Below are 24,355 nucleotides of genomic sequence, written 5' to 3'. Positions count from 1 at the left end.
GCCCTTACCCCACGACATATGGGGCACCAGGGCTGCAGGTCTGTGCTCATAGAGACACGATGCTGTTTGCTCCCTAAACCTTCGGTTTAAACGGCAATTTCCTGGTTTCCCCATTGTTTCTCAGATTCGAAAAGTCTACATTAATGAGGTGGATGGTCTTGAGTCTATGGCCCATCTCCACAGTCAAGGAGGACGCAGAGGAGGTCCTCCTGCCCGTGCCAGATGGTTCCTTAGCCATCAGACCTGCTTGATTTCCCAGCAGTGACCCTTGCAGCTGGTGGTGGCAGAAGGAGAGCTGAAAGGAAGCCAATGACTGTGTTTAAGAAGTTCCAGTGGATTATTTTTTTTTTTTAATAAAGATGTTTCTCATGGTGGTGTCTCTGAATTGGTTCAGGCTGGATGCTTCTCAGAAGCTGGCATTTGGTTTCCCACAGGAGAAGGTGAATTGGGTTAGTGGGGGAAAAAAATAGTGAAGTCTGGAAGCAGAGGAATTATGGGTCTGTTGTGTTATGGTGGATCCTTGCATTGCCCTTCCATAAAGTTACGCAATTAAGGGGATGGGGAAGCAGAGAAAACTGTTTATTTGCTTTCTGTTCTCCTCATGTGATGAAGCCTTTCCTCCATGCGTTGAAGAAGAGAGAGTAAGGTTATTTATTCAGACAGAAAACTAAGCTAGAAGGAAGCTTACCCACATTTCAGCTTCTAGAGGAACATGAAGATGTTCCTCCTGTCTGACAGGGGTTTTCTGGGGGGGAGGTGGGAATATTTAACACTTTTAAGATTATGGATAGTCTTTTAAATGATGGTAGAAAGTATCCTACTGTGGTATATGGATTGGCTACTGGGACTGGGCTAGCAAAGCTGGGTCAGGTTAGCAGTGGGAGAGTGAAGTGCCGTGCCTCATTTCTCCTGCCTTCTTACCCGCTCATAAACACATTTGATTTCCTTGCACGTCATGTTGGCTTTTAATGAATTTCAGAATACTGCCTATTATATTTTAGGCTAATTTCTTCAGCATCTCAGGTGTCCTGGCTTGCGGGAAGAGCTCTGGAGAGTGTTATATTTCATTATTTACTGTATTCTTGCCGGTGTGCAGATGCAGAATCCGCTGCTGGCACCAAGTGGCTGTGGGTGGAAGCTGTTCCGGAGGTGTTGGACTCGCCGGCCATCTGTGTTGTATGTGAGATTTTTGGGGCTGCAGTTCGGAAGAGGGTAGGACCCCCCTCTTCCCTCTCCAGTTTCCCCGATGGTGTGTCACACGTGGGAGCTGCTCTGTCCCACAGCAGCTGGTGCCCTGCAATGCCGGCTGAGCGATTGCCTTGGCCATGCTTTTCCTTTCTTTAAGATATATGAAAGAGGAAAAGGCTGTCAGAGGACTTGTTTGCTTGTAGTAAATCTCAGTGTGCTCTGCCCTGCATCCCATCCTTGTAGGGTTTGTTGTGTTTTCCCCCCCAAGTGAGTGGAAAAATAACTTGTACAGTAATGTCACATGCATGAAGGCAGAGGATCGTGATTACCTGAGAAAGGACACTATTTTTCCTGCCTCTTCAAAAATCTGGGGGATTTTAACACTGTTCATAGACTGTGTATTGAGTACTGAAAGAAAAATTAGTGTAGGCTTTGCATCCTCCTTCATTTTCAAGTAGATACAACGGGTGAGCTGTGTTCGGTTGGCCAGAAGACGTTCAAGAAGGCAGGAGAGGACAGATGTAGTACCTGTGCTCCCAGACAGGGAGGTGGGAAAGGGGGTTTCAGGAGTAGATAGTTTTGGTTTGGTTTTTTTGTTGTTTTTTTAGAAGCTGAAATCAAAGTTTTTTCACTCACAAATCATTTGTAGCCAAGTTTCTCTCTGAATATGATTTTCTTGCTTTTTCTCAGTTCAGTGGTGATTATATTTGATTTTGGAAACTCGTTGTTGACCAGCTCTCACTTGCCAGCCCCTTTCTAGGCTTGACTTTGCAATGAACACCACTGTGTGCCTGCGTATGGGAAAGCATAACACTTGGCTGCCAGGAACTGACTTTTGGCATCTGTGAGTGTTTCAGTTTAATGTTAGAGGTGTTCATTTTAAAGCAAGATAAACCCAGAATAAGAAGAGTTATAATTCCATGGTTTACAGGCTTTTTTATTTTTTGTGAATAATACTTGTATGGTGTTTTGACTCATCACTGTACCTGATGACCACCTGCAGAAATTAAAAATTGCAACCAGTTTTGGAGCCCACAGGGAGGGGGAATGAGTTGGTTTATTCACAGGGTCTCAGGACCATTTTGTGCTTTAAAGAGATTTGTATAAGTAAGTTATTTTAGTTTCTTCATCTTAGATTTGTTTTATCTTTATTTTGTCCTTTAACACAACCTCCCAACTGTGTGATAAATCAAGAGACTAAAGCTGTTTCGTCTCATGCGGTGGGTCTGCTGCAGGTGAGGCTCTTGCTACTGCCACGATCGAGACTCAGGTTATGGCAGTCAGATGGGCGCTTGTCATGGTTTAACCCAAGCCGGCAACTAAGCCCCACACTGCCCCTCACTCGCTGCCTCCTCGGGTGGGATGGAGGAGAGAATCAGAAGACTAAAAGTGAGGAAACCCTTGGACTGAGATAAGGACAGTTTAATGGGGAAAGCAAAAGCCGTGTGTGCCAGCAGAGCAAAACAATGAATTCATTCACCACTTCCCATCAGCAGGCAGGTGTTCAGCCATCTCCAGGAAAGCAGGGCTCCATCACGTGGTAACGGTTAATTGGGAAGACAAACGCCATCGCTCCGAACATCCCTTCCTCCCTTCCTCCCCAGCTTCATGTGCTGAGCATGACATCCTATGGTCTGGAATATCCCTTGGGTCAGTTGGGGTCAGCTGTCCCGGCTGTGTCCCCTCCCAACTCCTTGTGTCCCCCCAGCCTGTTCCTGGTGGCTTGGGGGGAGAAGCAGAAAAGCCCTTGGCTCTGTGCAAGCACTGCTCAGCAATAACGAAAACATCTCTGTATTATCAACACTGTTTTCAGCACAAATTCAAAACGTAGCCCCATATCAGCTACTATGAAGAAAATTATCCCAGCCCAAACCAGCACAGCACTCTACTTCATTTTCGATAAATTTTGCAAGATGCCAAAAATACTACAAGCATCAGCACGTTAGTTGTGTTCCATGCTTCGATACTGCTGCTCAGAGCTGGTGAGATCCTTGTACTTGAATATTGGAGTTATTTTCGACAGATACCTTAGACAGATTTGCTTCCAGAAGGGCTTTGCCCACCTGCCTTGGCTTGTGTCTTTGATGGCCAATGCAACAGCACTTGTTGATTTTTATTTTCCTTGTAGTACAGAGGAATCCCTGGTGTGTGGTCTAGACCAGGTTGCCCAAACCGAGAGTTTGCATGTTTTGCTACGCTTCTGTCCATCTTTTCCTTGCTTGAGTGATGGTTGAAAGCGTGCCAGTACTACCTGCCAGGAAACTTTTGGGCCAGTACACTTTGTTTTTGTAATGTAAAAGGATTAGCAGGTGCCAAGTGGCATCAGGCAACCTCTTGGGGGGGGGAAATTTGTCATGTGGCTATTAGACATATTGGTCCAGCTGCAGCTTCCCACCAAGGAAATGCCTAAAACCCTGAAGACCAGAAGCTGAGAAGGTGAATCACAGGAGGAATAAACATTTTTTCCCCGTTGCTTATTCTGTAGCTGTAAACATTTAGTAATGGGTGCTATTAAATAAGATAACTTAGTTTATCAGTTTTCTATAGTGACATTTGAGATGCAGAAGTTTGCACTGAATTTTACAAGTAATCCTGCTTAAAGCATGCTTGTCTGTCTTTCTCCCAGCTGCATGGCTGCAAACATTGATTGCAAACTACAGCATTATTCTTAATGTACCAACTCTCCCCAGGTAATCCTTAAACCATAGGTGTGTTTATATCTTCTTTTCTTTGGGAAAGCCTAAGCAAGGGGAGCTGAAGGGCTTGCTGAGACCCTCAGCAGCAGTAGTGGGGCAATGGCTTTGAGTATCTCAGGGTCATGGCTGAAAATGGGAAAGAAAGAGGAAAGCTGGGCTGAAATGATGTGTTTCATCATTGTGCTGTTGTTAAGACTTCTTCAGTGTGGCATTTGGAGAATAATCCTGGGGTTTTTTTGTCTTAAAGTTGGCACCAAAAGGGTTTGTGTGAAACACATCAGGAGAAAAATGAAGATGAAAAGGGGTTTTAATTACTTTTTTCTGGTTATTTTTGCACCCAGTAGTGCAAATCTGACCACTCTCTGAATGCTTAGTTACACAACAACTGTGAGGAGTTGGTTCTTTTTTATTTCCCCGTCTGCAAGACTGCAGGGAGCTGTGCTGCTTGTGTTACCCCATGGAGCTGCACAATACCTGCTTCTTAATGCAGGGTGGGGGAGAGAACCGACAGCCTTTTAGACACTGATTCAAGACTTTTCTAGGCATATTCACTACTTATGAGGTTGATTTGAGATATTCAGACCCGTGTCTTATCCTTTAATAAAAGATGCTATCTTATGGTCTGCTAAAACTGGGGATATTTGAAGGCAGTTGGTAGAAAAATACTAGTTTGTGTCTTCTGGGCTGAAACTAGCAATATTATAGTAGAAGAAAGCATTGGTGCTGCTTTTGAAACAGTACTGACTGCAAATTTTTGTGTCTCTTGGGTATTGTAAAACTTCTTTGCATTCTTCAAACATGGCAGAAAGGACTACCTCTGCTTTTTAATGAAGAACACGTACTTTTCCTCTAAATGAGTTTTCCCTCTCCTTTCCCCAGCACATGACAAGGACAGAGGCTGATGTTTTGCATCTTGAGTAACCCCCAAAGTCTGTATCAGAGGACAGTAAAAAGTGCCATCTTTTTCCTAATTACCACGTGGGCCACTCAAGCAAAAGCACAAGGTGCTAAGAAACAGAATTTGTCTACCTGGGAGCTGCCTCCTGCCAGCATAGTCCATCCAAACCCCTCCAGCCCTGGCACTTTATGCGTTTCAGATGCAGTAGGAATCCCTTAGTGTCCCACTGGGAAAAGCAGCCAAAGTCTGGCTTATATGCCAATAATTAAAAAATATTTACCCCTAAATTGGCATAAGCATGGAAATTGTAATAGCTTGTTTGCCAGCAGCCTAGTTGCTATATAGCGCAGCTGAAGAGCGCTGTATATTAAAAGAAGTGTCTGGAGTTCTGCCTACACAAGGATTGAAAGCAAGGCTGGTGGAGCTGCTGGCTTTCGTCTCCCCACCTTGATCTTGGTTGGGTGCCTTGCTGGCTTTTGTGTTATCTGTGTAATTAAGCACAGAAGAGCGGTTGAGGCAGAAATGGTTAACTTACTGAGCAATACGATGTCAAGTCAGTGGTACTAAGTTGTTCCATAGGAGTTTAAAAATTAATTTTGTTGTTAAATGTCATCTTCTGGCTTGTGATCAGCTGTAGTGTAGGTCATATGTTTTCTGATAAATTTGAAGGAAATCAAGTAAGGGATCGTGAACGCTGAGATCTGTGAAACCAAAGTCGGTTGAAGTCTAATGCTGATGTTTGTAGAGATACAGAGAGTTGGGGAAAAAGAGAAGATGAAATCTGCATTATTCAGCTAGCAGAGACCTGGTGCTCCAACCCAGCACCCTCCCAAGTCAGGAAATTGCTCTTCCCTTCTCCCCTGCAGCAAAAGCCAGGAGGACATAAACTAATGCTGGGGAGGTGGATTAATGGAGAAAACTATTCTTTGCCGGAGGGCTTGTGGGAAGTTCTGCAGGGGCCTCACAGCAGCTTTTGTAAGGGTCAGGGACTGGAAGGGGCTGAGGGTGAGGAGAACTTTCTGGGACTGGGGAAGGGGAACTCTGGAGACCTCTATGAACCTTCCCTTGCTGGGACACTGGTACAGGACTTGGAGCAGAGAAGAGCTAAAATGAGACATAGTTTTTGCAAGACTTTTCTTTCCTGGTTTATTAACCACCGTTCCCCTTTATAGCAATCATGGAAGCACTCCTACGTGCGCTTCTTTTGAAGCACGTACTTGCATGTTAGCTCAGTCCTGCACAGATCTTTGATCAATCAGAAAAGGTCACTGCAGCAGCCAAATTCTCTGGATGCTAATTCAGATCTCAAAGCTGGAAGTGCATATGAAGAACACCTTAGTATTTCTTCTTGCTTTCCACCCGTTTGGACACCTGTGGACACTAGCTTGGTTTCAAGTTAAGGTAATCATCCTGCCTTTTCAAGTCCAGCTCTACAAATGCTGTCCCCTTGCAAGATAAAACTAGGAAGGCGAGATACAAAGACTTCTTCCAGAAGTTGTCCAAGGCATAGCACGTAGGGAAGATGTTGACTTATTGATGGAGACAGTCCTGGAGAAAGCAAATATTCAAATGCATTAGGATTTCTTCTTCATGAGTGTTTCCTGCAATGTTCATTTTTTGTTACAGTGCCTTCGTATGCCCTTACTCTGGATGGAGCTTTCTGCTGCATGGTCTTGTTTTCACTTCCCCCTTTCTTTTTTTCCCCCCCTTCCAGTTTGAGCGGCATGACCCAGTGGAAGGGCGGATCACGGAGCGGCAGTTCGGCAGCATGCTGCTGGCCTACAGCGGGGTGCAGTCCAAGAAACTTACTGTCATGCTGAAGCAGCTCAAGAAGCACTTCCAAGACGGAGAGGTCAGTGGCATCGGTGGCAAATTTGGGAAGTTGCAGTGGGGACAGTTGTCCTGCACTATGTTGAGAAATGAGTAAGCAATCTCCATCTTAAGAAAAGCACCTGCACCTTGTCAAGCAGTGTAGGGAGATATGCTGACTTTGCAGGTGATAAATATTTTGCCAGCAGCAGGGCGATGGAAGAGGTGGGAGTGCAGTGGTCAGTGTCCAGCTTGGCGTATAGGCTTGTCCCTATTAAAATGAATGCTGTAATTTTCAAGATTTAAATTTGCTGAATGGCACCCTGGGTCTGGAGCCAGAATAAACATTGAAGACATGTTCCTAGTTACTGGCTCGACCTTAGATTAATCGGCTGCTGCGACTGGGCAGTTTATTATTTAGTTAGGAACTTATGTGAAAAATTATTTTAATTACTCATGATTTAGAGAGGCATAAGGTTGCAGATCTTACGCTCATTAATTTAGTGAGAGACCTTGGAATAAGACATCCCTGCCAAAAGGATGTGTTTTATCAGGTAAAGCAAGTATGGGCTGCTAAATTACTTCAGTATTAGAATTTCATGTCTGCTTCTATAAAGATGGATTGTTCTTTTATTAGCTAGGTTATAAACAAGTGATTCGTCAAATGAGAATGGATGGAAAGTCTTTGGCTGCGTATCGGGTCAGTCTGAGTGTTTTAGAGCTGCTTTTTCCTGACATCAGAACTGGCGTTTATTTCTTAACTGGTTTAGATGCAAAGTGTGTTATAAAACACAATTGTTGGCCAGGGTCTAGTCCTTTTTTGTCTCTTTTTGGTGCCTTAACTGGCCTCCTGTGATGTGCAGGAATCGTCAGTTCATGTGAAGGTGCTCCAGTGACTTTTCCCCCTGTTTTCTCCCTCTTTCACTGGTGCTGGAGGAGAATTTGGGCATACTGAAGCAGTGGGGCACATAGACTGATAGACTTCTCTATTAACTGCAAATAATGCCAAAAAGTTAAAAACTGGAGGAAACCGTAAGCGAGCCAAAAGGCTGTGCTCAGAGTTGCATTCCTGCCAGAGGAGTCGCGGTACCTGCAGCTTCTCATGGCCTTGGGGTGCCAGAAAGAGCACTTTTTTTTTTTTTTTTGCAGATTCCCTCATGTTTTGTAGGAAAATAGACTCAATATTTAATAGGCTGTTATCAATAGATGGTGTCAACATGTCATGGGAGCTGAGATACGTTGCATTTTAATATTTGGAAATCTCACTTCTCAAGCTCTTTGTCACTGGTTTAAATAAGACCATTGATGTTTCCAAGGCTGTGTCCATTTATTTTATCTTTGAGCGAGACACTGCAGATTTAGCTTTTCCAATACCTCTGCTCCCCTTGAGTTTTAACAGGAATCATTTGATTTCTCGTGGAAAAAATAACTGAACTGTGATGTGTGTCTAACAGAAAATATCAGCTCTGTTGTTTATGTTCCCAAACTGTAGATTCTTTTGCTGTGATTTGGGGTTTTATTGTATGTATACACACACACACACACACATATATATATTATTGAACGGTAGCTGGGTGTATGAGAAATTAGGCAAAGGGAGTTATTTTGGAAGGGTTCTTACAGCAGATGTTTTCTTCCTTTCATGTTTAAGCCAAGACCCTGACATCTGTGGCAGAGGAAGAACTTTTTGGTTTTACCTTATTCCTCATCCCTAAATCAGCCAGATTGTGTTTCTATTTGTAGCTAACTGGATTCAGAGCAAGTCTTTTTCTTTCTTTATTCCAAGGACTTTCAAGGAGAGGAATTGGGGAGTAGGACAAAAAAAATGACATTTGCAAGAAACAGAATTGGGGGAAAACACATGATTCCTTAGACCGGAGGGAATGAAACACCTAAAATCCTAAAACAAGATGGTCTCTCTGTTAACAAGTACAAGATATTTAATGGTTTAAGGACGTGTAAAGGATACAAGAAGCACCAGCCACTTCGCACTGGAGGCAGATAAGCCTTTTTTGCAGCCAGGGCAGCTCAAAGTCAATGTTTATGCAGAGCTAGAGAAATCAGGTACTGAAATCCTCCACTTCAGCCGGTTCTGGCTCATGGAAAATCCAGCCAGGTGCCTAACTTTGCATTGTCTTTTATACAGGAGAACCTTTTCTTGGAAATTTGTGGTTTGTTTTTTTGTCCCCTGGGGTATTGTAGAAGACCATATTCCTTGTAGATTTGTGTGTAGCCCTTTGTACCTAGATACACTTATGTACTTCTATTGGACCACCCTGGTATAGCTGTCAGTGTTTTTACATAGCTTAACTTTCCCCATCTCTTTAGAGACAGGACTGCTGTAACCAGAATCATGTTAACCACCTTTCAAGCTTTCTGGATAACTTATTCAGCAATGCGCTTGCAAAGTTTTCCTTGTAAATGAATGGAGTATTAAGCCAGAGAGCGTTCTCCCACTTGAAACTGCAGAAGCTCGACACTGGCATTGCTTCTTCCTCTGCATTTGTAACCCAGACACATGCAGAGCAAGCAGCTGCTTTGGTTGGGCTCTGCTTTACTCCTGTCCTATAAAAAGGGACTGGAGCCGGTGCTATCCACTGCTCTCCCTTTGGCTCCCAGACCTCACAGAGATGTTAAAGCCACCTGGCCGCTTCATTTATCCTGCAATACTCTGCAGTCACAGAACACCTTGTAGGTCAGAAAGGTCTATGATGCAAACACATTTTACAGGAAGAATTTTTCCCCAAATCCCTTCTTTTTCACGCTTCACTAGCCTACTTTTATAGCAGCTTAGTATCACTATCTGCACAGTTTACTAAACTGCTGTAAGTCGCCTCTACGCCGGAAGCAGTAGGGGCTTTGGCTTGCCATTGCTTTCCAAAGAAAGTGGGAGTAAAATATTTTTAATAGTGAGATGCTGGGAGAGGAATGGCAGTAATTGTACCAAACCTACCTGGCAAGCTTTACCTTGGGAATGCAATTGATCCTTGTGAGTGCTTTCTGATGAAATCTGTCAAACATCATCTTCATTGTCTGATGCAATTACCTTTTCTGCACAAGGCAACCCTGACAGCCTCCAAAATGTTAAAGCTCTGGTTTTAATCTAATCTTTAGCCATTTTCCAACATCGCTATTCTACAGTCCTGCTTTTGTGAATGGCATATTTTCTTGTATTAATTGATAGTCTTTCATTTTTATTTTTCTTGAGGAAAAAATCCCATCTTACCCTGGATACATGAACTCCTCTGCATATTCAGTGGAGCTGCCACAGTCTACTTTGTTTAAAATTACTTACGATCCTCCCCCTCAAGTTACACTTATACAGCTGCTTTTCTCCTAGTAAAAAGGACTTGACTTGTCAGTAGTATTTACAAGCAAGGTATTTGGGTTGATTCCCTAACAGCTAGAAAACCAAGCTGACTCTTCAGAGACTAATGATTTCAGGTCATCTTCTACACATGCTTTGGGGGCTGTGTAGCATATTTTCTATTGAGATGGCAGAAGGTGGGACTGAGATGTAATTCTCCCTGGCTGAAACCTGGGTTCTGAGATGAAAAGCCCTAACTTTTGCAGAAGGTGTTTGAGCTTTGGTAAGATACATGTTGCAAACAGGTATGGATTTCTGGAGTCTGCCTGCTTATGTATCACTAGTATTACTTAAGTGATGAAAGGATTCAGGCTTATGAATCAACAGCTAGATGTACAAATGCCTTGAAAGAAGTGATCATCCAGATCCCATAATCGCTACCCTAGGGCTCTCCAGATATGCAATTTCTTGTGATTCCAAATCAACATGAGTCTCTATTATATAATGGAAACATCTATTGGTCTTCCAATGGAGACATGAATAACCTACAAAGAGCCGAGCAGCACTGACAAACACATCATCAGAGAACAGGTAAGTTCCCATACTCAGACTTCTGACTGGTGAAGGTGATCGTTCATCTGACGACTTGTTGGTGTAAGCCTGAGGCTGTCTCAGTCTCTGATTTTATTTTTATTTTGGTAGCTGGAAAGGAGTTAATGCTGATGCCAGCCTCAGCAATGGAATTCATCAATAAAATACTAAATTTCATAACACTGATGGCATTTTTGCTACAGAGATTCAGTATTTCTGTCCACATGAAAGCCCAGATTTGTAGGATACCCCCATACACCATTGCTTTTGCTTTTTCAGCTGGTAAAAGACCACAAGTTTACGTACGTAAGCATATAAACGTTCCCTGTTACCCGCTGAAACAATAGCAACTGCAGTGTTTAGTGCACTAAACAAGGGGCTGTTTTGCACAGACAGCAATGCTGTTTGGCCTTGACATCTGCCTTTCATGGTGGAAAATTCCAGGAAAATGCAAAGTTGGGGCTCTTTGCATGGAATAGCTGCTGGGATGCCTTGTAGCCGCTACTGCAAACCTCAGATGTCCCAAACAGAGCAGCTAAACCACAGCACAGTGTCTTCTGCTGGCCTGAAAGTGGCCACATGCCTCCTGATTCCTGCAGGCTTTCCACGTTTTTAGTGCTCTGCTCCCAGGCAGGAGCACGTCAATCAGGAAACACATAGCAGGGAGGCATCCAGATGGGTATCTGAATTGCAGAAATCTTTTCTCCTCTAGATCTGTTGTACAAAACAGAGGGTCTTTGCAGTACTTCCTGCAGAAGTACCTGATTTATTTGATTTTTCTTTTTTTTTTCTTTTTTTTTTTTTTTTTGCTAGGACAGTGTTTTATTTAATTCTGTCGTACATCTTTTAGCATGCCACTTGGGAAGCAGAGCAGGTATACATTTAAAGAAAGATCCTTGTACGGTAACTGGGGATTTTGGTTTTTTAGATCCATTGTCTGCATGTGCATTTTGTTACCTCATCCTTGTTGGTCTGGATTCACAAATCCAGCACTGACAGAGGCTGCTGTTGCACTTGTTGGTGTACACGCTGTGCAACATGCATCAGTGGTGCATTGCCGCTTGCTCAGTTATAGCAAAGATAGGAACAGGCTGCAGATTTTCTGTAATTCTTCTGCTTACAGTTCTAGAGACCCCATGTCTGTATGAGAAGATGGTAAAAAATGTGCTTTTTCTTTCAAAAAAAGATAGATGGCTTCTTCTTTGATTAGAAGTTGTTGGGAAGAGTTTGAGCAGGGTTACAATGGATCATATAAATTTATATTTGACAGTACCTGCTGAACGTGTGCTTTTCCATCCAGACCATGAAACCATGCCGTGTTATGCAGTTGGGATTTTTAGTATCTTGCTGTATCAGTCTGTCGTGCTAGACAGGATAGGAAGAGCCTGAACCTGAACTCCTCTTGACAAGCTGATTTATCTCTTCCAGAGAGGAAGGCTGAGTGGTTGTTACTGTGGTGGTGATGTACCTCCTCCATTGGCCCTGGGCCATGGCTGTGGTGGGGGAGTTTGGAGGCTGCAGCCCTTGTCCTAGCTCTGATGCAGTCGTGCTGATGCTAAACGGGTCCATAAAATTGGGCGTTGTGTTGTGTAGTGTAACTGGGTGGGGGTCCCAGAGCTGCGCTCATCAGCAGTTGCTCTCCTGGCATACTCCTTGCCGGTCAGATCGGTGCAGAGAGGAGCATGTTGCTTATCCCCTGCCTGTACATCAGCTGTGCTGGGATGCAGCGGTGCCAGTGCTGGGGAATCTTAGGATGCCTTTCCGTGACTATCCGAGTATGTGGCTGTAGGCACTCACTGAGCACACGCTTAGTTGTCCCGGGGTAAGCCAAGTCCTGGGTGACTGTGCCGGTAAGTAGAGCAGACGGCGATCCAGCCCCGCAGCCATCCTGCAACCAGCAGCAAAGCTAACTGGGGCACATTTATATGTGCTGTGATTTGCAGTGTCACCTTCTGCGACACTGGGTAAGACGTGGATCCCCACAAGGATCCCTGAATCTCTTGGGACAGACCTTGCAGCATGTGAACTATTTCATTATTGTCGTTGCAAGTGTGCCGGCTTTAAAAAAATATATAAATGAATCCTCTTGCTGCAGTCTCTTGCATCCCAACCACAGGCTCATGGTGTGTCTGCTCTTCTGGGCAAGAGCTGGCTGCATAGCAAGGGCCAGAGAAATGCTTTTTGGTCTCTGCCACTGCTGACCATGCATGACAAAGTCCTTTCCAGTTGCACAACTGGTGGGGCCGGGAGGGGAGCAGAGGTGGTTAACAAAAGTACAGGTTGCAAACCATATCCTCAAGGGCCAAAGTAGGATTATTTTGAGCGTGCAGATAAATTTCCCTCTGGCTACACCTTTGGACTGATGAGTCACTTTGTCGTTCATAATCCAGGTATTATCACGATCTCCTTTTCCCATTGCTGTAAGACTATCTTTTCTCTGTCCTAGGGGCTGACGTTTGCGGAGGTGGAGAGCTTCTTCACTTTTCTGAAGAACATAAACGATGTGGACACAGCTTTGAGCTTCTACCACATGGCTGGAGCTTCGCTTGATAAAGGTATTAAAAACTCACGAGATGTACAGGCACTGAAAGCTTGAGGGAGCACAACTCATGCCATGTCTTTGGTGTTGGGAAGGTGTCAAATGAGCCCAGGGTGACATTAAAAATGTTACAGGGAAGAACCGTGATTTCGGTACAAGAGGTTTAACTTGCTATGTTCTTGGATAAAGAGGGATTTCAATTTTTATACTTCCCCAGTTTTAGATATAGAGGGGGGAAAAAAGGGCTGAAATATATAGCCTGAATAGATTAGGAAGCAGTGATTTAATGGTGACCAATTAGTAAGTGGTGATATCTTCAGCAGGACCATTCAGGCCTGATGTGTGCAGAGGCAAGATGACCTAGTGAGTGTATCACAGGCTCTCGTAGCAGATCCCAGGCACCCCAATGTTTCTTCTTCTTCATCCCCGTCTTCTGAAGTGACATCTTTTCTCCTTTTACAAAGTACTTGAAAATTTATTGTTGGCAAAGACAAACAGCATTATAAGAAGTTATTCTTGCAAACTGTATCTTCTGTAGAGGTGTCCATGATTGAGGCAGCAGAGGCACTAATCAGCAGTGGAGCTGGTGGTAGGAACTGTTCAACCCTTGTTTTGTTTCAGCTTTGCTTAAAAATATGAGGCTTTGCATAGAAGTGAGAGCTGTATGGCCAGATGCTGCATTTCTCATCTGAAATCCAAGTAATGGAAAGCACCTTTGGAGCTCCCAGGCGTGCTGGAGGAAAGGAGGGGGAGCACTGGAACCCCACTGAGGTCCCAGAGTGAGCATTAAAGTCTGTCCAGAACAGGCTCTCTCCAGATAACCCCACAGTCCAGAGGCTGTGCGTGGCCAGAGGAGCTGGCTGAATAAACCTCAGAGCTGGTGTTTCCTGGGCAGCTTGGTAATAGTGTGCTTTATCAATCAGACCAATCCATATCCTTCTTCATCTCATCGTGTGTTTCCTTTTCTGAGCTAATCCATATCAGATATGTCTCAGTTCTGACACTGATTAAAAAAAAAAAAAAAAAAGGAAAAAAACCCTATACCATACATTTTAAAAAAAGAAAGTCCATCTCTCTGCTGCCAGCATCTGTCACAAGTGTGTGCTTTTCTTTTCTAGATCTTTTTCTAAGAGTTGTTTTTTAAAAGCACTCAGACTGGGAATATAAAAAACGATGGCAAACTCATTAAAAGTTTTTTAGGCTAAGTGGAAACTCTTGTCTACTAGAAAGTTAAAGCTGATGTATTTAGGCAGCTGCAAAATTAAATGTTTCGGAAGTAAGGTATTCTTCCAACCACTGCTGTTGTGGGAATATTAAGACATTAATAGGTTTTTGGGCAGTGGAATTACTAAGGGAGTCATACATGTCACATCTCGTCTTGTGTGTGTCAACAGCCCTCCTCGTCTTCAATTTTTGGGGGGAAATCGTCTGTACTCTTTGTTTTAGATCACCATTATCTTAAGACTTAAAAGAACCTGATAGGATTATCTTTCATTTAAAAGTAAAAATATGAAGTACGGATGTGCTGCTGCTGCAGAGAGCTCTTTCTGCAGCGTCCCACAAGGAGGTAATAGCCCAGCAAATCCACTTTACTCAGTGTCTACAGTAAATTAGCAATTGCTGAGTCATGGAATATGTATTTTTGGAGTATTTAGGTCCCTGTGCAGTTGGTAAATCAGTGTGATTGCTGTTTAATTATGTGCAATTAATGACCTTGTGCTGGAGCCACAGCCATTGAGCTTGGGAGTATTTGGCTGGAGTAAGTAAACCTTGGGGAGGGTTGGTGGTCCGCAGGGCATGGCTTCAGACCGCTCACAGGCTCAGCTGTCCCCGGATCCCCATCCCTGCCTGCGAGGTCCCGGCTGTTGGGAGAGATTCCTCAGGCTCAAGCAGAAGAGGAGGGTCCTGCAAATTTCCTCTTCATGTGTGTCTGTTAGCTGACACGAATTGTCCCTCGCATCCTTCTGTGCTGCTCAACCCAGAGATGCTCTGGGCGGGAGGCACAAAGACAGCACTTTGCTGTGGTCCTAATGAAGGCGCAAAGCAAGCTGCAGCGATACACCTGGGTTTTGCAGCAGGGATCTGTGTGCTCCCATGTCTAATTTGTCTGTGCATTACCCATTTCCATATGTGTGCACTCCGGAGTCTGGATATTGCACCCACAAATCAAATAAGCAATAAATGGGGTGTACTCTTCCAAAAATCAAGCTTTCGCAAGGTTGCTTGTTAAAAACCAACAAATATAAAAATTACTCATCATATGGGGAGGAGGAAGAGGATAGTTTGTGTATCAAATAAATTGCTGCTAACCTAATGCAGCAAATGTTACTACAATTTTAGAAGGGCCGAGGGGAAAAAAAATGGATGGCATCAAACAGCCGTAGCTTGACAACCTGTTTTCTGTGTTGAATTAAAGTAGCCTCTTCTAAAAAGGATCATAAACCTGTATTTTAATGACCCATAGAATAACACACAGATTATTCGTTAGTCCATCTTTCATTTTACCAGAAACATAATAGCCGTCATTCTCTTAAATCTTAAGCATTACTTAGAAAACTTTCCCAGTCTGGGCTTACAGCCGGCAGCAGGACAGGAGCCGAATTCACCTCTTATTCCCCTTTCAAGGCGAGGGTGTGAATTGCACTTTTTTTTTGGCACCGTCTGCGGCCCGACTTTTGAAGCAGCCGTTCTGCTGGCACCAGCAGAGAGCCACGATATACCTCCTTTGTGTTTTAGGGCAAGGCACAGATGTGCTTTGCTAGAGGTGGGCCAAAGTGAGGGGAGACAGCTGAGCCTGCTGCTCACTCTGGTGGCTCGGAGTAGGGCTGGAGCCCAGGAGGGGTTAATGGGAGATCATTTTATTTGAAATGTGGAGCTTGAAACGGCTGCAGACTTGACAGGGAATTTGGAAGGAGGTAGAGGTGAGATTTGAGAGCAGCACGTATTTGTCATCAGATTGCTGCTTGCTTTAATCTGCCTTGGGAGATGGATGAAAGAAGTCAGTCCCCCATGGAGGCACAGCTCAGATTGCTCCTCTGGAGTAATGGCATGTAGTCAACGCTGGTAGTTGAGCGGGGAGGACTTCTGTAGGGTAGGTAAGGTTGGCAGGGATCTCTAAAGAACTGACAGGGTCACCTACAGCAGCTCACCCAGGGCCACCTCCAGTCAGGTTTTGGATATCTCCAAGGGTGGAGATGCCACAGCCTCTCTGGGCATGTAAGAAAGCCTGGATGAGTATTTGCGATAATTTGTAAGAAAGAGAAGAGTCAAATGATTAAATCTGGTGTCCTGCAGAGGCAAGTCAGGGTCATGGATTGTCACCTTTGCTGCCCTCACACCAGTACGTTGACGTGTGTATGTGTGCGTCCTGATGGAGTGGGACAGTGGAAGTGCTTGGCACCGTGTCCTCAAGCAGGAGGGGTCTGGAGCTCGCCTGCCCTTTGGTTTTAGTACATGTACAATTACGGTGTGGTGTTTGCTCAGCACTGATGCAACAAGTTGTTGGGCAAAGCTCCATCACAGCAGAGGACACCTGTCCACAAGGCTTTAAGAAATCAGCTCGGTAACCTAAGGACAAGCTCTCCGTAGACCAACAGCTCCTGAAAGGTGCTGAATACCTTTCAGTTTAGGAACCATTTTCTGTGTTGGAATCTCGTTTCTTATTTATGACTGCAGATATTACATAAACAGTGGATTGACTCTGCCTTTGGTCTGGTAGCTCTGCTTTTTTCCCAGAAGCATGATCTCCATGACTTTCCGTCATGCTCCCTTTGATGTCAAAACAATTTCTGCTCAGCTGCAGGGCTGCAGCTTCGCATTTTGAGAAGAAAAAGAAAAACATGCTAGGCCACAGGATTGCTTAGGGTTTGTGCATCTCTCTTCTGGATAGACAGTCCAGTATGTACATAGGCAAATGATTTGAAAAAAGTTAAATAGACTTTTGCTAGCTATATTGTCAATGATGGCATCCAAGGTTTCCAGCTAGAATGCTTAAATGAAACGTGAATATCAATGTGAGACTCTATGTAGCCTGATTCCTGGGAACCCAAAATACATGTGTCCTGCCTCTGCAGCCTGGGACCGCCCAGGGCAGGGACCCCTGCTCCCATCACCCTGGGTGCTATTCAGGAAATGAAGGCAGCAGCCCAACTGCCCATTATTTTGGCCAAATGTATAACTATTCTCAAGATGGAGGAAAATAGTGAAGTTTGCCATCTGGCTAGGCTCTCGCCCATAGAAAAGCCCTGTTTGTAAGCACTTGGTGAGGCATTACTCACGGTGTGGTTCTGGGAATTGGAGTGAAAAAAAAAAACCAAACGACTGTGTCAGACACTAAACTGGCATAAAATAACTCAGATGGCTCACTAAAGGAACCAGTGGGAGACACTAACACTTGAAATTTTAAAAGCCACGTAGCTTTTCAAGATAGAAACATGGAACTCATTTTCGGTGGTATAAAATCCAGGAGACTTGCCTGTGTAGAGATGGATGCAGCCATCCCAAACCCCCAAATCTGGACAAGCTCTGTTTTAGGAGATGTTGCCCCCGACAGCACCTACTTTGTTTTGCGAAATGGTAAAGAATTGACACTGGGAGGTTTACTTCAAGTTTATTTGCCTCACCAAGATACCTTGTAGTCTGGAGTGTGTGCATCAAAGTGGAAAGCAGAAACACTTTCCCCTTCCTTATGACTCCTTAAAAACCAGCAGAATCGTTACTGAGCACAGCACAGTTACGCAGCCCCTGTGAAATAACGTTTTTGCAGAATTCTTGCATTGAGCAAGAACAATGTGATGGAGATGACTGTTGCGCAGTTGTGTTAGTAAGAGAGGAAGCAGTAACCAGCAGCTGTACATACAAATTACAGCTGGTAAAACTGCGTCCGTGAAAAATAAATAAGCACATGTCAAAAAGGAGGGAGGGATCAGGTGACACCCTGTAGAGAGGGAAGGAAGGGGGTGAAAACTCAGCAGAAAAACATGACTTACAGTTAAAGAAATCATTCTAACTTTTTTTCTTTTCCATATAAGGCTATAGCAAATAACTTCTTCATTAGGGTACCTGGGGCACCAGGAGGAGAGGATGGTATCAAAGCTTGGTTGAGCATCTTTAAAGATTTACATTTCAAAGGAGTTAAATGAAATTCTCAGTGTTGCTGCCTGAGGAAATACAGATTTGCTTTTGCTGTCTGAAGGTCTGGGTCTTGGGTGAGAGATGGCTTACAGTGCTTAAAACCTCTGCCGTTGCCAAAGTTGAGGTGTTTTAAAGTCCCTCCCCAGCAGAAGGACTTTCTGGAGAAAAAAATAAGCTGAGAAATAAGTTTAGATAAACTTTCTTTTACTTAAACTTCCTCTTTTTCCTTGAGCTTTACACGTTACTGAAGTCCCCCGCCAGCGCGTGTGGCAGGTAGGAGTTACAGTGCATGTTTTGCAGCTGTCTGGAGCCAGGACTGTATATAGGGAACGAGCATCACCTAACTGGGGAAGAGAAAGGTGCCTTTTACAAAGGCATATATAAAATCCAGAGGCAGGGCATTTAACTTGGTAAAAAGGCCTATGCCATCCACTGTTCGGCTCCAGCGTTTCCTGCCACTTCATGTTCATGGCATTTGATCAAAGAGGACCTATAGGTACTGCATTATACCTATGCAACTTATAGTCACCCTCTCCTCTGGTTTGGGGTATGTGCGATGCTGGCCGTCAGTCCCTCCCTCTCAGATCAAGGGGTAAAGCTGAAGGCAGCATTATTTCATTTGTGAACGTTTGATGTCAATGTAAGTTAATTAAATGGTGGACCATTAAAGCCCTTTTTGGAGGGCTGCTGCCATCTAATGCACCCGCTCACTTGTGTTGCAGTTCATTGACTCGATGGTGTTAGATCTTGCAGGCTAATTTGTATGTATTGTGCCGCGTGCATGGCATGGTATATTCTGCAGCCTGGTTGGCATGGGTGGGCTGGGAGAGACGTGTGGTCTCCCCGCAGCTTGGTTGGCAAGGTTCGGGCATAAGGCTGGAAACAAAATTAATTCAAGTTTTCTTTAATGATTACATTGCCTCTGCCCTCCCTAAAGCAGGCTCTGGCTGCCAGCAGGACACATACAGAAGTAACGGCCATATCCTGACTTATGGTGACAGAACTGAAATATATAGTAGTTACTGCAGACCAGAGTTACATCTCTCATGTTGGAAAGGATTTTAACTCAAAAAGAATAATTACAAGGAAGCAGTGGATGCCTACTTGAGATTGTATATATATTTTAATCCACCTTCTGTTTAATTTCAGTTTTCTCCTGTGTTATTTAGTAAAAGAAGGGATTTTATAGGGAAATCCCCCCCTGAAAACCCCAAACCTCACTCAGGGGAGCAGAAATGGGGTGGAAGGAACCAATAATCTGAACATTTATGAAAAAAAATCCTATTAGAAACATTTAATGTGGTTTCTAATTAATCTGGTTACGGTATAGATTGGGTGCTTATTTTTTCCTTTCTGACACGTAACTGCAAAATTTCTGAAGGGCCAATAGCTCTGCAAATGGACCAGTGTGCATGAACCCAGAAGGATGCTGTGGATGAAAGCAGAGGCTTTTTTTTGGTTTCAATCTGATTTTGTGTTGCACCCTTTCCCTGTTTTGCCTCGCTGAAGGGAAGCACGCAGCTAAACATTCATCCCAGTTGCTGCGGGCTCGCTGCTGCAGTGCAAAGTCTCTCTGGAAGGGTTTTCCTTGGGTCAGACTTTGTAGGGAAGCAATTTAACTTAAAATACGTTCACGTTCATGCAAAGCCCTTCTGTTTTATTGAGTATCTGGAAGGGAGCAGGGTGTTTCAGCCCTGACAGTGACAACTGAGCTGCTCTTACCTCCCCTCCTTCCTTTAATTAGCAGCCGTCAAAAGGAGACTAGAGGGCAGCCAGACGCACATGAATATATGTAGGGAAACAGCTAAACCAGTCAGGACGGGGGGTGGGGTGGTGGTGTTCCCTTTATGCAGCAAAATCTACTGCATAACTCTGCCAGATTGATAACTCTGGAGATTGCTCTTTTCTAGAGGTGTGAATAAAACTACCACTCGCTTCTTTGCTGATGAGCTCAGCTGCCAGTGGCTGGGGGGGGAAGTGAAATAATTCATTACAACTCTTTATTTTATTGCAAGGTTAACCTTGGCTGCTCGCTGCAGAGCTTGTCACGAGGAGAGGGTAGATGGGTTTGTTCTACAACTGGCCCTGGGTTGCTTAACAGGAAAACTGGTTTTTATTATTCCCAGCCTGTTGGAATAGTTGGTTCATACAGTATCATCTTTGCAACACTGTCAGAAGGAGCTGCCTTATTGATCAAGCCCATCAGGAGAGGTTTCCCACCTGGTGTTTGATGTAGTGCTGACACTTCTTCCAATTTTTATAACCAAAGTGGGGAAAAAACATCTCAGTGTTTTTAACGTTTATCTTGAACACAGGTATCGGCACATCAGTGTTCACCAGCAGCCTCTCCGCACCCCATGCAGTGTTGCTGTAGGAAGGCAAAGGCTTTGAGGAGCATGGTTTTTGAGGCATGTGCTGAACGGGCTGGGGATGAAGCTTATTTCAAGCCTCTTTGAACATAACACATTTTCGTAAAGGCAGTTTTCCATGGAGGAACAAGAGTCTTCTGCTCCTCTGCCTGCGTTCGCTGCGGTTGGCAGGTCATGACATCTCGCTAACCTTGTGCCCTCCCTCCGTTGCAGTGACGATGCAGCAAGTGGCCAGGACGGTGGCCAAGGTGGAGCTCTCCGACCACGTGTGCGACGTAGTGTTCGCGCTCTTCGACTGTGACGGTGAGTGACCCCAACCTCGCCCCATTCCTCTCAGCCAGGCTGGGTGAGAGTTGATCTGGGGGAAGAAATATAAGGGAAAAAAATGCCAGCCATGAAAGCTTGCCATGGCCTTGGATCTTCTTGCCGTGCTACCATCTGCTTTTTGGCCGTGGATCTGTACTGATGCTCCTGCCCTTCTAGGAATGGTATCTGATGGTACGCAGCTTCTGAGATGTTGATCTTAAAGCACTGGATGCAAGCGTTTGGCATGCACAGCTTGCTACACAGCTTCCCCCCCAAACTCTTATTTTGTTTAACAAAATGAGCTATTGTGCTCCAGTGTTGGAAACACGCCTATCTGGTACTTTGTTATCTCCAAAGTCCTGGACAAATATCAGCTTAATTAATTAATGGCAGCTCTGTGCCCTGCTGGGAAGCTCATTGCTTTGCTGGCCCGCAGAGGATGCGAGCACTTTGGCGTAGCTTGTTGCCACACTGAAGCAGTCTTGGGTTGATTTAATGAGAATTAGTGGAGTCTTTGCTACCATGGGATGATGGCAGCAATGCAGGCTTGGAAAGTAGCAAAATTCTGCATTTGCCCAAAACTGTCAAGCCAAAACTAGAGACTTTCTGGCACCCTGCTTCTCCAGGACAGTCACCAGGATCTGGCAGCTCTGAGCGGCAGCACTGATGCATAAATAGACAGTTGTTTGCTTTCTGATATAAATATGAACGTTAAAAAAAAAATCTTTATTTTCTTCCTTGTCCCTCTTGGTTTCAGCCCCAGCTGCTTATTTGTGCCTTTCTAAGGTTGCATCTCTTGTTTTATTTTTCTGTGTGCTTCAGTGCCACTCTCTGATACAATCCTCAAGCCAGATAATCAGGCTGGAGATTAGAGTGAACCAAAATGTAGCCATGTATTCTGTTTGCATCCTCTCATGGGAGAATCTGCTAAATATTTTGATAGCAAACCTGGGGGGAAAGACTGTGGTTGTCAGAAGAGTCCCTGAAAAGAAGGAAGCGGGTGGAAAAGCAGGCGCAGACGTGCGTGTGTGTGTGTGTGTTTATAGACATTACCATGCACACATCAAAAACCTGCAGCACCAGAGGGAATTTTACTCACCCCTTGAGAGTTTGCTGGGATTTTGCTGTCCAGATTTGCATTCAGATGTAAGGCAGGAAAAAAGCTCTCAAATGAAGAAACTCGTTCATGAAATATAATGATGTAGTTCCCTGTATCAGCCGGAGAGATTCTCTCTCTTTTGATCTGGGGAACCGATGGCACTGGCAGGTTCGTTTCTTGAGGGCTGATGTCCCTCATCTTTCTTCATGCCCAAAGGCAGGTTGCTTTCCTGTGCTGCTTCCCAGAAGCTAAAACCAGTGCTATGAGCTGTGTGCCATAGACAGGGGAGCAAAACAGGCAACCAGATACATGCGGCATCGTGGCAGAAGGCATCAGCCGCTCAGCAGACAGGCGTCAGGCTGTTGGTCGCACCCTGGCTTGCTGCTGTCCCCCTCCGATCAACCAGCGCCCTAAATAAAAATCCCAGAGGTTTTAATTTACTGGTGGTTAAGCAACTACAGAATAAACTTTGTCCCAATTTACTATACTCTTATTTTTAACATGAATTTAATTGACATAATTCTCAATAACCTCACTAGATTACTTTAATGAATCTTCCTTTCTACTCCATTAAGAAAAATCTGCACTCCGTTACCCTGTGCTACTGTAATTTCCTGTATCACTTAAAGTGGAGAGTTTCCTGCGGGTGCACGGGCATTTGCTTTGCATTTGCTTTACATTTGCTTTTTTGTCTTCAAGCTCCAGCACTCCAGGCCCTGCAAGACATGGTGGTGCCAGGCTAAGCAGGGCAGCATCCTTAGGGTTGGGATTTACATGCTGTGGTTCGGCAACCTTTGCTCAGCAGGCTATTTTGGAAGGTTGAAGCCAAACATGATTTCGGTCTCTGCAAGAAATGACGCTTGTGGCTGCTGCCCTTTAAAGTTAGTGCATGTGGGGAGGAGGTTGTTGGTGGGTTTTAGTGTTTCTAATTTTTTTTTTTCTTCTCCTTCTTCTCACAGGGAACGGTGAGCTGAGCAACAAGGAGTTTGTTGCCATAATGAAGCAGCGTCTTATGAGAGGCTTGGAGAAGCCCAAGGACATGGGTTTTACGCGACTCATGCGGGCGATGTGGAAATGCGCCCAGGAGACGGCGTGGGACTTCACCATGCCCAAGGCGTAGCGGGGTCGGGGAGGAGCGCACGGCTTCCCTGTCTCAGCTCTGCCACCACTGCCTGCAGGCGTGAACACCTGCGGGACGGCACCAGGTTCTGGCGAGCCCAGACTGTTCATAACAGGAGACTTTTGTAAATCGAAGTTAGAAATCAAAGCCTGTTGTATTTGCAGCTTCTGCTTGCCACTAGCCCCTTAATATTCCTCTCAGGAAAAGGACTTTTCTTACTGCTGCCACCTCTGCTTTGTGATGTGCCCTGCCTGCAGAGCTGGGCATCGAGCGAGCTGGTGGGGCTGCACCCAAATCACTTTTATTTAGTGTTATTACGAAATGGCATGGGGTTTATTTCAATTCTTAGATTGCTCCTAAGAAAGAAGCTGTGGGATTCCTGGATAGATCGTACCAGTGGGACCTAGGAGCAGAGCCTGGAGCAGCCAGGTGGTGAGAGCACCCCAGCATTTTGGTCGGCCAAATGCTCCGTGCTCCCCCAGGCTGTCTCAGGAGGTGGATGAGACGGGTGCACCTGCAGAAAGGCTGCTTGAGCCGAGGTGCTGCCTCTGGTGTTAAGAGCAGTTAAAAGCAGTGGAGCAACTGGCTCTCCTGCATATCCTGCTTTGTGTAAGCAACCTTCTGCGGGAGGCCTCTACTTTTTTTTTTTTTTTTTTTAAATGGGGAGCCCTCTCCATGGGGAACAGGCTGAAAAATGTTATTTGCTGAGTGGTGTTCTCTCTGTAAAGTATCATGTAAAGATGTTGCTCACAACAACGTGGCTCGTGGCTCATCTCTTTCGATTGCTTCAGGTCTTCATCTAAGGCTGGTGGCGAGTCACTGGAGATGGGGTGTTTTGGAAGAGAGAGAAAAAAACGTGTTGACTTTCAGAGCTGGAAAGACAAAGCCCAGAAGTCAGTGCTGGAAAGGCCAGAGCTGCCGTATTTGCTGTCCCCCATTGCCAGCCAGCCCCAGACAAGCGGTCTGGTTTGGGATTGCCCTGTAATCGATCTGCCGTGGCCTCTGTATTGCAGAGAGGAGCCCTTTCTGTGGGTGTTTAAAGGACAGCCATGAGCTCTAGGCTTTCTTTGAGGGGATAAAACACTTTTAGAATATTTTCATACTGGGATATTGATCCTGCTATTGGGGATCACTCCATCTACTGTCATCTCTGTCCTCTCCTCTCCTGTAGTTTGCCTGCTGGTAGCGCACTCTGTTCAGGTGTTGGTCCTTGTGTAACATGTCACACGCGTTACATCGAGCAGCAAGGATGCTGGGGTGCAGGTTTCGCCCACCCTGCCTGTAGCGATAGTTGATTTTG

At 44.9% G+C, this 24,355-nt stretch overlaps 1 protein-coding gene across 4 annotated transcripts in view; it reads left to right on the top strand.

Annotated features, from left to right (window-relative positions):
* Positions 1-23,811, top strand: part of MICU1 (mitochondrial calcium uptake 1) — a 107,596-nt gene extending 83,785 nt beyond the window's left edge. For all 4 annotated transcript variants that reach the window (XM_069795858.1, XM_069795857.1, XM_069795859.1 and 1 more), the window contains 4 exons: positions 6,497-6,634; positions 12,936-13,044; positions 20,744-20,833; positions 22,895-23,811. In XM_069795858.1, the coding sequence (XP_069651959.1) occupies positions 6,497-6,634; positions 12,936-13,044; positions 20,744-20,833; positions 22,895-23,055 (498 nt within the window). In that variant the 3' untranslated portion in view covers positions 23,056-23,811. The remainder of the gene's footprint in view (positions 1-6,496; positions 6,635-12,935; positions 13,045-20,743; positions 20,834-22,894) is intronic.
* Positions 23,812-24,355: the final 544 nt, after the last annotated feature.

Source organism: Haliaeetus albicilla, chromosome 11 (assembly GCF_947461875.1).
Source record: "Haliaeetus albicilla chromosome 11, bHalAlb1.1, whole genome shotgun sequence".
NCBI lineage: Eukaryota > Metazoa > Chordata > Aves > Accipitriformes > Accipitridae > Haliaeetus > Haliaeetus albicilla.
Note: the sequence above shows the minus strand (reverse complement) of the source record. Positions and strands in the feature narration are given on the sequence as shown.